This window comes from Lupinus angustifolius, unplaced genomic scaffold (genome assembly GCF_001865875.1).
Source record: "Lupinus angustifolius cultivar Tanjil unplaced genomic scaffold, LupAngTanjil_v1.0 Scaffold_15_89, whole genome shotgun sequence".
NCBI classification, from domain to species: domain Eukaryota; kingdom Viridiplantae; phylum Streptophyta; class Magnoliopsida; order Fabales; family Fabaceae; genus Lupinus; species Lupinus angustifolius.
In genome coordinates this window covers 524-17135 of record NW_017718742.1, presented here as the reverse complement: position 1 = coordinate 17135, position 16612 = coordinate 524, and the positions used below count along the sequence as shown (strand labels likewise).

At 33.2% G+C, this 16612-nt stretch overlaps 2 protein-coding genes across 2 annotated transcripts; both read left to right on the top strand.

The window, feature by feature from the left end:
• Window positions 1-8261: 8261 nt before the first annotated feature.
• Window positions 8262-9575, top strand: LOC109337906 (probable pyridoxal 5'-phosphate synthase subunit PDX1). Its single transcript, XM_019574989.1, has 2 exons — window positions 8262-8312; window positions 8374-9575. The coding sequence occupies exon 2, from the start codon at window positions 8419-8421 to the stop codon at window positions 9346-9348; it is 930 nt and encodes a 309-aa protein (XP_019430534.1). The 5' UTR covers window positions 8262-8312; window positions 8374-8418; the 3' UTR covers window positions 9349-9575.
• A 3715-nt stretch (window positions 9576-13290) lies between these two features.
• Window positions 13291-16384, top strand: LOC109337907 (aquaporin NIP1-2-like). Its single transcript, XM_019574990.1, has 5 exons — window positions 13291-13509; window positions 14039-14263; window positions 14970-15167; window positions 15595-15656; window positions 16054-16384. The coding sequence occupies exons 1-5, from the start codon at window positions 13408-13410 to the stop codon at window positions 16265-16267; spliced, it is 801 nt and encodes a 266-aa protein (XP_019430535.1). The 5' UTR covers window positions 13291-13407; the 3' UTR covers window positions 16268-16384.
• The last annotated feature ends 228 nt before the right edge of the window (window positions 16385-16612 follow it).

Sequence of the window (16612 nt, the reverse complement as noted above, 5' to 3'; positions counted from 1 at the left end):
TATCATATATATATGCTTGATGTTTATCAACTTTATTTCTTGTGGGTATGTTGTTTGGACTTAAAATTAAGGGTAGGGATCATTTTATCAAGTGTATATTTTATATTTATGTTATGCTGTAGAAACATATAGGAATTACTCACTTTGAAGTCATGATCAGACTTATTTTGTGTTGTTTGACATTGGGCGTTATTTAGAGCCAAATAAGTGGTGTGGGGATTACAAGATTGAGCTGTTAAGTGTGTAAGGTTTGCATGCATTTAAACATCAACTAGCACATTCTTACAACTTTTTCTCTTGAAAAAACAAAGGTATTACTATTTTTTCTTCTGCGTCGCATCCAAGCGAACTGTTTGGATAACTGTTTGATAAAAATAACGTTAATCTAAGCCGTTAAATTTGTTATTGGTTACCTCTTGTATGTAGAAGTCGGTATGGTACAGAACAACTTCAATATAGTACAGAAGTTGTTTTCATCCAAAACGACTTCTAACCTTTAATGAAGTCGTCTTGGACTAGTTATTAAAGATATATGATATGTTATTTTGGAAGATGATAGTTGGTTAGAAAGTTAGGAGTTAGCAAGTTAGGTTTATGTTAGTTACTTGTTTTACAAGCTTTCTTTTTATTCTTTTTCTCTTGTATAAATAAGTCATATTGACTCACTTCTTATTTAATCAATTCAATTCATTCAATTTTGTAATGAGAATTCAATTCATTCAATGAGAATATTATCAATCTTTGTTTCTCATTCTTCTTTCTTTAAGTTTCTTTAAGCTTTCTTTTATACACTTCTTGATTCATCAAGAAGGTTTCTTTTCATGGCTCTTACCACATTTTTAACATGGTATCAAAGTATAATTATCTTTTGATAGCTTCCGCTTATGGTTCCATGAAGGATTTCATGAAAAAATTCAACAATCAAGAACATGGTGGTGCTTTCTTTTTCATCTCAATGGCCTTCATTAGTGTTATCTTGTTTCCAATATGTGACAATGCTGCATGTGACAATGCTGTCTTGATTTCTTTGATTGCTCCATCATTGTTCTTCAACATCCAATGTTTTTTTTCAACATATGACCCTAAATTCTTCATTATCACCTTCTTCATCGACCTTCAAATTCATATCAAAGGCGTTTGTTTTTGGTCAAAAATTCTTTTCAAGTACATAAGCTAGCTTCTTGATATCCTCAAGCTCTTCAAGAATGTAGTATCATGATCAATTTATCCTATACAAGATTACATCCTTTTCTTATTCTTCATCATTTACCCATCTTTCTTATTCATCATAGAAGCATCTCATTAGGATCAAGATTCTGATCTGTTCTCTCTCTTTCATCATCAATGGTTGGTTCGCTTTTGTTCATGATGGTTAAGCTCATAAATAACTTCTGTCATGGATGGTTAAGCATTGGATGGGTAGCTTATGTCCATAGTGGTTAAGCAAAGATATAACTTCTGCTATGGGTGGTTAAGCATTTGATGATATAGCTTCTGCCATGGGTGGTTAAGCGTTGTTATTACTTCAAATCAATTCTAAGCCGGAGAGTAAAAATGTTCACTCGCCAGCTTGAGGGGGATATTAAAGATATACGATAGGTTATTTTGGAAGATGATAGTTGGTTAGAAAGTTAGGAATTAGCAAGTTAGGTTTATGTTAGTTACTTGCTTTACAAGCTTTCTTTTTATTCTTTTCTCTTGTATAAATAAGTCATATTGACTCACTTCTTATTTAATCAATTCAACTCATTCAATTTTGTAATGAGAATTCAATTCATTCAATGAGAATATTATCAATCTTTGTTTCTCATTCTTCTTTCTTTAAGTTAAAGCTTTCTTTTATATATTTCTTGATTCAGCAAGAAGTTTTCTTTTCATGGCTCTTACCACATTTTTAACACTAGTACGACTTATGTGTTGAAGTCATTATCACGTGAAACAACTTCATTCTTAAAGTCGTTATTAGTCAAAACAACTTTAATAAATAACAAAAATGTGTTGCAGCTCATTTGGTAAAAGACAACTTTATTATCAAGGGAATCTTGTTTGACTCTCCTTGTTTATTTTCCATATAGTTAATATTATATACTAAATTGTAAGCCAAGTAAAACAAAGTATATTGTAGATTATTTGGTAGATGGTAGTTGAAATTTCTAGGAGGTGGGTTCGAGCTCTTTCTCCTTCAAAGTACATATTTTTAATTTACTAATACTAGTAAGATTTTTGAAAAAATGGAAAAAATAACAAAATGTGAAAAGTGAAGGAGAAAGGATTTGTACTAGGTTCTCTATGATACTTTAGTTGTATTTTACCAAATAGGCTAAAGCAAATCTCATTATTTTTTGAAGTCGTTTTATTTAATAACGACTTCCTGAAGATTGGCGAATAAGAAACAAAACTCAGTTAAGAATAAAAATATTTTTTATTCTTTATTTTCTTTTTTTATGGAATATATACATCAATACTCATGGATCATACCTTTCATTCCACTTTCGGTTCCTATATTCATAGGAGTGGCCTTTTCCTATTATTTTTTTCCCATATCAGCAAACAAATTCGTCGTATGTGGGTTTTTCCTATTACTTTTTTCTAAGTATAGAAGTCATTTTCTCTCATATCGACTTCTATACAGAAGTCATTTTCTCTCTGATGGGAAATTCAACACAATAACAATGAAAACTCTAACAAAGTATATGTAGCAGATAGTAATTTTCCCAACTTGCTAGAATCTATGAGGAGCAATAACAAATAATGCAGTAACTAAGAACACAAGGGACACCAGAATTTAACATGGAAAACCCTCCCAATGTGAGAAGTAAAAACCACAGGCACAAGCCAACCAATCAAGCTCCACTATGATCAAAATATAAGAATGTCTTCAAAATACAGCACAAAAGATGCTCAACAATACATCATACAATAGAGCAACAAGCTTGAAAATAAGAGCACAAAGTTGCATATAAAAACCAGAAAAACAGCCATTGTTTTGGCTCATTTTATACCACCTCGGACGTCGTCTCACCGATCCAACCGTTCAGAATAAAATACTATAAGTTTTGAACCTTCTGTCCAAATTTTAGCCCGATCCAACGGTGAACAAAGATGCAATCGCAAATCTCCCAGAGCTGCTCTAAGTTCTTGCGGGTTGAGTTCTTTCAACTTCTCTCTCACTTTTCTATTGCCTCTTTTTGCATAAACTGATTTCTATGTTTGCCTCATCTGACCCCTATCCATTTGATTAAGTGGGAAAAGTGGACTTTGCACAACTGAGTCTTTCTCCACATAGGAAGGGAGCCCAAATCCAATATATCTCCCTCTTACAACCATGTGGAGAGAATCGTCAAACCGGTGATTTCACAAGTTTCAAACTTCCACCTTGATAAGACATTAGTCATCATATCAGTATCATTATCATATGTATGAACCTTGGTCAATTCCAACAACCTAGTATCCAAAATATCACATATCCAATAATAACTCACATCAAGGTGTTTGGACCTAGAATGAAAAGTTGAATTCTTCCCAAGATGAATGACACTTTGACTATCACAAAATAACAAGTATCTGTCTTGGACAAAACCAAGCTTCTGCAAGAATTTCTTCATCCAAAGCAACTACTTGCATGCTTCTATATGGCAATGAATTCTGCCTCAATAATGAACAATGCAACATACTTTTGCAACCTAGATTGTCATGCTACAGTTCCCCCTGTAAACTTTATCAAGTAACATGAAATGGACTTCCTGGAATCAATGTCTTCAGCCATATTAGAATCAGTATAGCCCACAAGAGTAGGTTTATCACTTCCAAAACAAAGCCTCAGACTAGCAGTACCACAAAGATACCTCAAAATCCATTTCACAACATTCCAATTATCTCTACCTGGATTTGACAGAAATCTACTAACTATACCAACAACATGTGCAATATCTGGTCTTGTACACACCATTGTATACATCAAATTTCCCACAACAGATGCATAAGGAACCCGTTGCATATCTGATTTTGCAGCTTCATTTGAAAGACATTGTATAACACTCAATTTAAAATGAGTAGCAAGAGTAGTGTTTACCGTCTTAGCATTTTCCATCTGGAACTTCTGTAACAATCTCTTAATATAGTGTTCCTATGACAATCAAAGTTTCTTTTCTTGCCTATCTTGCCGGATTCTTATACCAAGAATCTGCTTAGAAGCTCCCATGTCTTTCATGGCAAATGACTTGCCTAGTTGCTTCTTTAACCTGTCAATCATGAAAATATTTTTCCACCAATAAGCATGTTATCAACATACAATAATATGATGATGAAATCACCATCAACAAACTTTCTAATGAAGACACAATGATCAGAAGTAGTCTTCTTGTAGTCTTGCTCACACATAACAAACACAATGATCAGCATGCACTTAACTCTTTCAACTAAAGTTCTATTCATACTCTCCGCTAAACCATTAAGCTAAGGAGTCTTAGGAGGAGTCTTTTCATATCTAATACCTTGCTGCTTGCAGTAAATATCTAACGGTCCACAATATTCACCATCGTTGTTAGTTATAATGCATTTCAGCTTCTTTCCAGAATGTCTCTCAACCAAAACATGGAATTGTTGAACTTTTCAAGCACTTGGTCCTTTGTCTTCAAAACATAGACCCAAAACTTCCTTGAACAATCATCAATAAAAGTAACAAAGTAAAGTGCACCCCCAAATGACTTAACCTTCAATAGACCACAAACATCGGAAGGCACCATTCAAGCAACTCTGACTTCCTTGAGGGAGGATATTTCTTAAAGGATAATCTAGTTTACTTACCAGCCATGCAATGAGAACATTTCTCCAAATCTGCACTCTTCAATCCTAGAAGTACATCCTTTTTGGCTAAACAATTCAACCCTTTCCCACTAATATGACTGAACTTGCGATGCCACAAAGAAGCCTCCATATCCATGGCATTCACACTTTCTTTAGCAACCAAAGCTTTTGTCCAATACAGTTTATAAATTTTCTCCCCTCTTGCCACAACCAAGTTACCTCTAGTGAGTTTCCATTTTCCAGAACCAAAATGATTAGCATAACCACCATATCAAGCATCTACACATATATCAAATTGAAATGAACATTTGGAGCATGTTTAACTCCTCTTAACAATAACTACACTCTCATGTTGCTATGCAAACAAATATCACTAATACCAACTTCCTTTGATACACCATCATTACCCATCTTCAACACTCCAAAATCACCAGAAGTGTAAGTTGTGAAGAACTCCTTCCTTGGTGTAACATGCAGTGTAGCACCACTATCAATTATCCACATACTCTCATCTGATACAAGATTAACCGAATCATGGTCACGAAGAATAATAAGATCATCTTAAGTGGCAGTAGTAACATGATCATCCTCACCATGATTCTTCTCGTTTTGCTTGCCCTTCTTGTCTTTGTTCTCCTTTTTCCATTAAAAACAATTCTTCTATATGTGACCTGCTTTTTGACAATAGTGACACTCCATATTCATGTATCTTCACTTGGACTTACTTCTTCGCTTTTCTCTATCACCTTTCAGTTCATTTCTATGACTTCTCCCCTGTTTTCAGTGACAAACACCTCAGAATGAGATGAAGTACCATGTGTCTTCCTTCTCATCTCCTAATTAAGAATATTTCCCTTTATACTCTCCAAAGAGACAATATCATCATGGGCTGAATTCAACAAGTATAATTTGTTATTCTCTGATTTAGAAGCATACAAGGATTCAATTTTCTTCCATAAAGATTTTGCATTTTCCTCATTAGCAATGTGATTGTAGACATTGTCTTCTACATATTGCCGAATGAACCCACAAACTTGTTGATGTTGAAAACTCCAATCTTCATCAGACTTGGACTCTGGCTTCTCAATAGCAAACACAGAAATATGCAAATTCTTCACAAATAATAAATCTTTCACTTTTCCTTTCCACAAGTGATAGTTAGTGTCATTCAAACACATCATTCTATGTGTATTTGCCTTCATCATTCAAGCAAGTCAAATAAACTCAAACCCCAAAGAGCTCTGATGCCACTCTGATGAGAAATTCAACACAATAACAATGAAAACTCTAACAAAGTATATGCAGCGGATAATAATTTCTCCAACTTGCTAGAATCTATGAGGGGCAATAACAAATAATGCAGTAACTAAGAACACAAGGGACACCAGAATTTTAATGTGGAAAACCTTCCCAATGTGAGAAGTAAAAACTATGGGCACAAGCCAGTCAATCGAAGCTCCACTATGATGAAAATAAGAATACAAGAGTTTCTTCAAAATACAACACAAAACGTGCTCAACAATACAATATAGAATAGAGCAACAAGCTTGAAAATGAGAACACAAAGTTGCAGAAAAAAAGTAGAAAAACAACCACTATAAGCTGTGAACATAAGCTGCTCTGAGTTGTGAACATGTTGTCCAAATTTCAGCCCAATGCAACGGTGAACGAAGACACAATCGCAAATTCCCCGCAGCTGCTCTGAGTTCCTACGGGTTGAGTTCTTTCAACTTCTCTCTCACTTTTCTATTGTCTCTTTTTGCATAAACTGATTTATATGTTTGTCTCATCTGACCCATATCCATTAGATTAAGTGGGACAAGTTGGTTTTGCTTAACTGAGTCTTTCTTCACATAGGAAGGGAGCCCAAACTCAACACTCTCATACCGACTTCTACACGGAAGTCATTTTTTCTCATACCGACTTCTATATTGAAGTCGTATAATGCCATCATGACTTCTAAAAGATATACAAAACAATAACTGATAACCAAATTTTTTCATTCAACGGCTATAAAGTAGTTTACTTATAAACAAACTAATATGTCATTCCCATATTAGCCTTGGCCTTTTATTTCTACTTTTTTGCTAGAGAATGAACAAATAATTGCCAACTCATGATTTTTTCCATCAAAACAAAGCAACAAAAAAAAACGGCAGAAAATAAAAAAAATAGTTACAAACTTTTCTCATTCATTATACATGCTACATATAAATTCACCAGTGTGTATCATGTAACATCCACAACTCCCTATCCCTAAGATCATCCATAAAGGGCAAAACGAGAATAGCATTTTTGGGTTATCATCCACAATAAGTGCTTCATATCCTCTCGCCATTTCTCCCTTATGGTTAACGTACTTCTCATTTACCTAATATGATTGGTTATGATTGATTGAAAAAAATATTTTAAATTAAAAAATTAATAAATAAATATTTGTATAATCAATTATAAACAATAACATATTATATAATATATTTTTTGGAACAGAAGAATCCTAAGAATATAATTAAATAAACTGACTCCAGTCGAGTTAGTTTAATTTTTCTCTCATCATAATTTACTTTTATTAAGAAATTATATTGTTATATTATCTAAAAAATTAAATATATCATTATAAATAATAATAACTTTATATATTTTTTTTATTACCATTTTAGTCTACATCTATATGACTTTATTTATATCAATATTAATATATAACAATAAAAATTTTGCATAAAAAATGTGAGCTTACAAACACATGAGTTCGTGCCAAAATGATACTAATTTTATAAATTATCATATTATGAAAAACATTCCATATTTAAAATAACTAGTAAATATCTTGAACCATGCATAAATATTTTATATCTAAAAAAAGCATAACATTTAAAACTATATATGACATATACATAATTAATTATAAATTTAAAATTTAAATACTATTATTTTGCAGTCTAGCGACAAAGCTTGACGGCTTTAGGCATCAACGATAGTCTATGTATCATGTCTATTTGCTTAAACTACAACTTGGGTGGTATACCGACAAAGCATGAGGTCTATAGGCAACCTATCCAACTTCTGCGGACGGGTGGTAGAACAAACATGAAAATAGAAGCTTGACAAACTTCTATTGAATGACAAACTATAATTTTATGATTATGAGTCTATTAGAGCTGATTAATGAGACAACTAGGGATAAGAATTTAAGATTTTCGAGTCTGAGTACTTATAGGTTTAGATATTCTATTACCTAGACTTACACTATTCAACAAAGAATTTGAAAACCTCAAACCCTAGTTACATATAGATCCAAGTCATATTCTCAACCTGACTCGACCCATTATGAGTATTATTTGTGGATACATGTATGTACTGATACTCATTCGTATCTTTTGGGCGGGTGATTAGAACAAATTGAAGGCATTACAAATTTACAATTCTTTGAGATACAAGACCACTACTACTTAACCCAACACTCCCTTTCTCATTTCCCCACCTCACATAACTCATCTCTCGCCACTGCTCTTTTATATATATATCCCTTCCACCCTCACATAAATCAGACACACACACACACAAAAAACATAAAACACCGTTTCCTTCGTTTCTATCTCTTCCTCAATATCAATGGAAGGATCTGGAGTAGTAACCGTCTACGGTAACGGCGCAATAACGGAGACAAAAAAATCCCCTTTCTCCGTCAAAGTGGGCCTCGCCCAGATGCTCCGTGGCGGCGTCATCATGGACGTCGTTAACGCCGAACAAGCCCGTATCGCTGAAGAAGCTGGTGCCTGCGCCGTCATGGCTCTCGAACGTGTCCCCGCCGATATCCGTGCCCAAGGCGGCGTGGCCCGAATGTCCGACCCGCAACTGATTAAAGAAATCAAGCAGGCCGTCACCATTCCGGTCATGGCGAAAGCCCGAATCGGCCACTTCGTCGAGGCGCAGATCTTGGAAGCAATAGGCATCGATTACGTGGACGAGTCCGAGGTACTCACACTCGCCGACGAGGAGAATCATATTAACAAACACAATTTCCGCATTCCTTTTGTTTGCGGCTGCCGCAACCTTGGCGAGGCTCTTCGCCGCATCCGCGAGGGCGCAGCAATGATCCGCACTAAGGGTGAAGCTGGGACTGGGAACATAATTGAGGCTGTGCGTCATGTGCGGTCCGTGATGGGAGATATTAGGGTTCTCCGTAACATGGACGATGATGAGGTTTTCACTTTTGCTAAGAAAATTGCAGCGCCTTATGACTTGGTGATGCAGACAAAGCAGCTTGGGAGGCTCCCCGTGGTGCATTTTGCAGCCGGAGGTGTAGCGACGCCTGCGGACGCTGCCTTGATGATGCAGTTGGGCTGTGATGGTGTTTTTGTTGGTTCTGGAGTGTTTAAGAGTGGCGATCCTGCAAAAAGGGCACGGGCGATTGTTCAGGCTGTGACTCATTACAGTGATCCTGAGGTGTTGGCTGAAGTGAGTTGTGGATTAGGGGAAGCCATGGTGGGTATCAATTTGAATGATAGTAAGGTTGAGAGGTTTGCAAGCCGCTCTGAATGAATGAGTTTTCAGTGGAGAGTTTTGTTTTTGAATTGGTGGTTTTGTTAGGTGTTGGTGTTATTTCTCATTTATGATAATAAGTTCATGTTTTGGTTGTTATCATGTTGGAACTTTGTTAGTGAAAAAAAACAAAACAAAAGAACAAAAAAAGGGTAGCAAAATTGGGCACTGTAATATGGTGATAATTGTTTTTTACCCATTGAATGTCAAACTATTTATGAGTATTCCATTCTTGTTTGAACTTAGATATTAATGTTTGATTTTGGATGTTAAATTTTTGCCTGTATAGCACTGACAATTGTTGATGGTTGTTATACTCGTGTCTTATATGCATTGTATTGGAATTCAATGCTTTTAGATACTTTTTGTTTGTATTTTTGAATTTTGTTGGTACTTGTATCGACATATCTATATGCCTTATATCCAGGCTTCTTAGATTTTTACCAATTTGGTTCCATTTCCGGCGAGTTCTTCGGGCCTTCATTGGTTTTATATCTAATCAGGCATGGCTGAAATAAGATTGCAAGCCTGTGGATGTTTGGTTGCATACAGTAACATGTCAGATTGTGATTGAGAAATGACAATTCTATGGTTGCTGTAGAGAATTTTTTATGGTGAAAGTTATTGCTTTGAATGCCTTTTTGGATGTTCTTGATCCGTAACTTTTTTAATGGTAATCCTAATAACTTCACAGTAATTTTGTTATCTAGCTTTGACAGTGTTGTCTTTCCAACCTTTTCTTTGATGTCACTCTATTACAAATCAGTACCTTTGTTTCAGTTTTAACTTTTAATCTATCTATATGGAAGATAGAATGATAGATATAACATGTATGTTACCCTTTTCTAAGCAAATGATGCAGCAGCTGAAATAGTTGAGTGATAAAATAAGGTGAAAACAGAGCATGTTAGTGTAGATGCTTTACTGGAATAACCAGATTCTATTCCTGCAGTAGCTTCGAACGAGCATGTTACTGTAATCTCAAGTATCTATAGCTTTGTCCCTTCTCAGTTTCTGTACTCGTGCTATGAAAAGGGCAGGTGCTGTTGAATGTATCTCATACCTCAGTTTCATGTTAATCCCGAAGTTAAATATCTGGCAAAGTTCCTCAATCATTTTTATTCCAGAGTTGTCATTCTCAATTTGGATCACCAGAGCTATTGTCTACAACATACGAGCATTTAGTACAATTTTTTGGTGTGTTTCTTTTGTATATTTTGCAAATGAATCTCATGCATAGAACCTATGTAACTCTAAACTCCTTGAATTACTATTTATTTGCCTTGATGGTATAGTTATGTTGCACTAGATATCTGTCAACGAAATGATAAGATTAAAGGAATCTTGTGCATAGTACCTATGGAACTCCCAACTCTGTTTAAATTGTTATTTAATTTCACTGTTGATGGTATATTTTGCACTAAATATACCAGTTTATTGTGATTTTGAAGTTTAGTCTATGTGATTGTTTTAATGTATCTAATTAGGATGATATATGACTCTGTTAGCATGTGATGATAAAGGTTATATTATGATCTCCTCCCTGGTTGTATTTTTTGTCGTATAAGCCTTATGAATCTTTTTCTTTAACTCCTGCCCCTACGAAAAAAGAAAAAGTTGCTGAAGGTATGTTTACATGAATTTTGTAATATTGAATTGACAATTTAAAAACATTTATTTAAAAGAAAAAGAAGGCAAAGCCCACCAACACTTTTTCTGTCTCGTACCATTTAGTATTTAATTTCGCAAAAAATATCACTTTAGCAGAAATGCCTTATAATACTGCAACTGCAGCCCTGTGACTGCTGAACCATTGCAACCATTTGTCATCAACTGGATCCCATTTCTGACACGCAAAAGAGCAAAACGCTTGCATAATAATCGCACACAGCAAAATTATCTAGACTCCAAGTTTTCCATTATTAATTCTTATTTCCTTTCACCATGAACCAATATTTTTTATTGAAAATTAGCTGATAAATCAGGCTAGATATTCTCTTAGCCATATGGAACTGATATCTGTTACTTTCAATTCTCTTGAAGTTTAATGGGTACATGTTATGTTGTTATTGTTAAAAGAATTTTTAAAAGAGAATATATCATTACTATGGAGTAGGGATGACAAAAATATCCGACCCGTGGGTACCATAAAAATACTAGTAACGGGTACATCGAATAATAGCTTATGGATGGAGTGAGTTTTGTGATATCCGCCCTAGGAGTATCGCAAATTTATATGTTTAGTTTTTAGTTAATTTTTTTTATATATTTATTATTATTTTAAGATTATATATCATATACTTTATTATATTTCATAATAAATTACACATATTTCATTATAATCATAAATTTATCATATTATTCATGTAGCAATTATTTTTATATATTAATTATTACAAATTATATAAATATATAATTAAAATAAAAATCGTACGAATACCCGCAAATATTGTGGGTTTGAGCCAAAACACTTCCCCGCTGGTTGCCATTCCTAGAGAAAGATGCAACATGTCCCTTCCATCCAGCTTGGGTTGTGCACTTGTCCATACTTTGAGGGGTAATGAAACATTGAAACACGGTGAACGTGCACAACTGCACACTTCTTAAGTCGAAATAATTTATAAATTTCACCTTAATCTCCATGATACGATGCATGTTATCCTTTTCTGAATAACATGTTTCTACCAGGAAAATAAAGTAAAGTTGTTAACTCTTAAAAAAAGAAATACACAATGAATGGTAAATCATACACCAACAATAAATAAATTTTTATATTATAAATGTATAAATATTACACTATATGTTTTTTATATTTAACAATCACATAATAAAATGAGTATAAACATTAATTCTAAATCATTTTAAATGGTCGATATACCATCTACATTTATCATTCACATTTATTATTATTATTATATTATTATTATATTATTATTTTTAAGTAAAAATCAATAAAGATTAATTCATAAATATTGCATACACTAATAATATAAACAAACTCTAGTATTGTAAAGCCCATTATACATTATATCTGTGGATAAGGATCCTTTGTCCCCCTGTCTCTACCTAATTATATTTCACAAAATAATATAAAATATTAATTTATGTTTTTTTTAAAAATAAATTCCAATAAAATAACCCATTTTGATTGATTTGGTATACCATTGGGGTCACCAATGGTACAGGTGATCCTCTTCCTATATCTATAAGGTTGATGGTTTAATTTCTGGGAGCTATATTTGTTAAGAGGAGCAACCATAAACTCCAAAAAAATTAATTCTTTATCAAAAAAGGTAATAATATAATATTCTTAGTAGTACAAAAAAAACTCTTATATTATAGATTCTCATTTGCAAAGACTATTTTTCTAATATAAAATAGATAAATAACATATGAATACCTCCAAATCTGTCTTAGGAAATGTCCCCAGAACTCCAATAGGTTTAACACATGAATACATATGTGATATTCCATGAATAAGACTCTTCTATGTTAATAAAGAGATATGTAATATAAAAATAAAAAAAAATAATAGTATGATAAATTTTGTGTATATAATGAAATAACACTTTTGTTATAAAAAATATGTATAAAATAAAATATTTGTCTCCCAATTAGTAGAGATAATATTTGTTAATTGTGTCTTTAACCAATTAAAATATATTATTTAATTAAATAAAAAAATCATAAAAATAAAAATATATTACTTGGGTGATTTTATTGGATGGAGAGAGCTTTTTTTTTTTTTTAGGGAAATGGGATCTATATTATTAATACAAGAACCGGTATTTAGACATAAGCAGAGGTGTTCTTTAGTCCCATATGCTATATCCTTTCCCATCTTGTGTGGAAAAATAGAAAAAGTCCAATCTTTCTCTGCCCCATATTCATTTATTTCCCTTTTTGGATTTTGCGTGTCCATAAATTGGCGTCGTTTGTGCTTGGTTCTTCATCACTTGCGGTTGAGGCAGAGAACATAGCATTCTGTAGCATTCTTCTGTCTCCAGACCGTATTCATTTACTTATTTCTCGGCGTTCTCTTCTTCTCTTACAACGTTGATGGCTGATAATTCATCACGCAACGGAAACAACCCTGACGCCGTGGTCGTAAATGTGCGTGATGATATAGCCATCGATGTCTCTGTTCCTATTTGGCAGAAGGTGTCTCTCCTAAACTTTTTTCCTCTTGTTTCTTGTCTACACAAAACACATTAAATGTTGTGTTTAAGTAACCATACTAACATGTTATATATACCTAATACACGTATGTCGTTCATTTGTTTATGCGAATTTGTCACTTTAATTTTATGTACATTCTTTATGACTAACCCAATAAGGTAGGAATTATTAAACTACGTGTTTAACAACCCGCATAGGATAATAATGAGATGAATAATAAAATGTACACCATACCAAGATGCTTTTGTGATACTGGTTTATAAGAAAAGTTATGGATAATTTTCCCGGTAAATCTAAAAAAGTGTTGTAGAAGTGTTCATACCATGGGATACAAGAAACATATTAGCAATGAAATTATTTGTTCTCTAATAAAATTTGAAACATTTTTCTTAGATTTTTAATATCCCATGAGTGCATAGTTTCTTTATGAGTACTACAGATGATACAATGAGATTGTAAATTTGATTAGAAAATGACAAGAAAAATGGTTTATTGTTTTGGTTGAATGTAGTTGTTAGCAGAGGTGTTGGGCACGTACTTTATGATGTTTGCAGGGTGTGGTGCTGTGGTGGTGAACCTTGATAACGAGAAGGTGGTGACACATCCAGGGATTTCAGTTGTTTGGGGACTTGTTGTCATGGTTTTGGTTTACACTCTTGGTCACATCTCTGGTGCTCATTTCAACCCTGCTGTTACCATTGCTCATGCTTCCATCAAAAGGTTTCCTTTGAAGGAGGTGAACCAAATTAAACAAACACTTTTTCATCTATCTATCTCCATAAGTTGCAACATTTTAAATTGTGATTAAAGCCAAGTTGTCTTTATCTCAAATATCAAATGTTGTAGGAAAACGTAATTGATGCTGCCACAATTTCAACCTCAATGTTATTATGATCTAAACTCTTCAAACCATAATATTATGACTACTATTATGATTAGAATACAATTTAAAACATTATTAACAATTTGTCTTATATGGTCAATAAATTTTGTCATTTTCCTTCTATAGAAGAAATGCAACATTTTTGGAATCAAATTATAAAAGTTGTTTTTTTATTTTTAAGGATAAAAATGTAATATAATATATTCAAGAGGTAGAAGTGTCATATCATATTATTTTTCTTTTTATTTTTTGAGTATTTTCCTCTTACTTGAGAGAATCTTCACCCGTGTTTTCCTACTTAAAAACACTTCCTCTTTAACATCTGTCTCTTTCCATTCTAACTCTAGCTTCTTTTGCGTCTATGCTTCAGTTAATCATAGTAAACAAAACGTTAAAAATTGTTTTTCTATAGGACTTTTACAAATATTTCAATTACTAACTATTTTAAAAATAAAATAAGTCAATCTAAACATAAAAGATAGAATTACAATTATAAAAAAGCCTCTTCCTTTATGCAATTGTCCCTTAAATTATTGAGTTGTCGATTTTATTATGGCAGGTACCACTTTATATTGTAGCTCAGGTTATTGGATCATTACTGGCAAGTGGAACTCTTAGACTAGTATTTGATGGTAAGGAAAGCCAGTTTATAGGAACAATTCCAGCAGGGTCTGATTTGCAAGCTTGTGTGATTGAATTCATAATCACTTTCTACCTCATGTTTGTCGTTTCTGGAGTTGCCACTGATAATAGAGCGGTAACATTTCTTCCTCACAAACAATACTCTTGCTTTGTTTGGTTATAATTAGATTCAATTGTTTTGAATTGTGACTAATGGAATGTAAATTATTTTATAATTAAAAACATATTTTTACATTCGATATAGTAAGATATAACTTGATGCGACCCAAATAGTTGCAATTTAAATTACTGTTAGGTACTATCCATTAAACATTTTGATTAAGGGTACAAGGTGGTTGAAGAATAAAACAGACAAAAACTCTACGGTCTTGGCATTTTAAAAAATTAGCTACTTAAATTGACTAATTTGTATGTTTTGAATTGAATCACATTGAAGAAATGCTAGAAGTTGCCATCATCATGCGTATCAAAATATACTTTTGAATGTTATTCAGCCATATTTCATTGCTTTTGTTTACTTATCTTACTTTTGAATCCTGCAGATTGGTGAGTTGGCTGGACTTGCAGTTGGGTCAACAGTATGTCTGAATGTGTTATTTGCAGGGTATTACCTTATCCCCAAGCCTACTTAACTTACATTATTCAATATAGTGAAGATGTCATACTAAAACGTCGACATGATGTTATGGGACTCCCACTTAATAAGATATTGATAGATTAAATATATGCCATCTTTTGCACAAAGATAGTTAATAAGATTTAAACAGGTTACAAGATAAATAATCTAACCATTGTGTTGAGACCCATCTCTAAAGATGTCACTCTACCATAATAAATTAAAATTAAGATGATTATAAAATTTAGACACATAACCTTAGGTCAATAAGACAAACAACTTTATCATTATGTCAAAGCTTATCTTTCCTGAATAACATTACATTATTCAATAAAGTCAATTTAACTTTTAACTCATTGTGCATGGAATTAATTAAATATGACAGGCCAATCACTGGAGCATCAATGAACCCAGCAAGAAGTTTAGGTCCTGCAATTATGTACAATGAATACAAAAGCATATGGATTTACATGGCGTGTCCAATTTTGGGAGCTGTGGCTGGTACATGGGTCTATCATTTCATTAGGTACACCAACAAGCCTTTGCGTGAGATCACAAAGAGTGCCTCTTTCCTCAAAGGAGGAAGTGGAGCCAAATGATTTAAGCAAATGAATAATGTTCTTTTTGCTTCATTTTTGTAATTAAACTGTGTAGGTGTAGTAGCTTCCAAATGTGAAGTCTGCGTTGCATTTTGTGAATAATAAAATTAAAATCTTCTGTTTTTACTCTCCATTGAAAGATAGGAATGCACATATATTAGCGATATTAAAAGGAAAACAAATGGAAGAAAGGTTGGTGAACTTATATTTTTTAGCAAAGTATATAGTGTTGTCTTTCGTTTCTGCTCAAGAATCGTTGCCCTAGTCGTTGTGAATCATACAAGATCGTGAAAACATAAATTACAGAATGTAAAAACTTCACAAAAGCATCAATAATATGCATGA

Bases quoted from the DNA above. Each gene is read 5' to 3' on its own strand.
- LOC109337906 (XM_019574989.1), top strand. From the start codon at position 8,419: ATGGAAGGATCTGGAGTAGTAACCGTCTACGGTAACGGCGCAATAACG.
- LOC109337907 (XM_019574990.1), top strand. From the start codon at position 13,408: ATGGCTGATAATTCATCACGCAACGGAAACAACCCTGACGCCGTGGTC. The intron at 14,264-14,969 runs GTGAACCAAATT...TTATTATGGCAG, and splicing joins AAAGGTTTCCTTTGAAGGAG to GTACCACTTTATATTGTAGC. The intron at 15,657-16,053 runs GTATTACCTTAT...TAAATATGACAG, and splicing joins CTGAATGTGTTATTTGCAGG to GCCAATCACTGGAGCATCAA.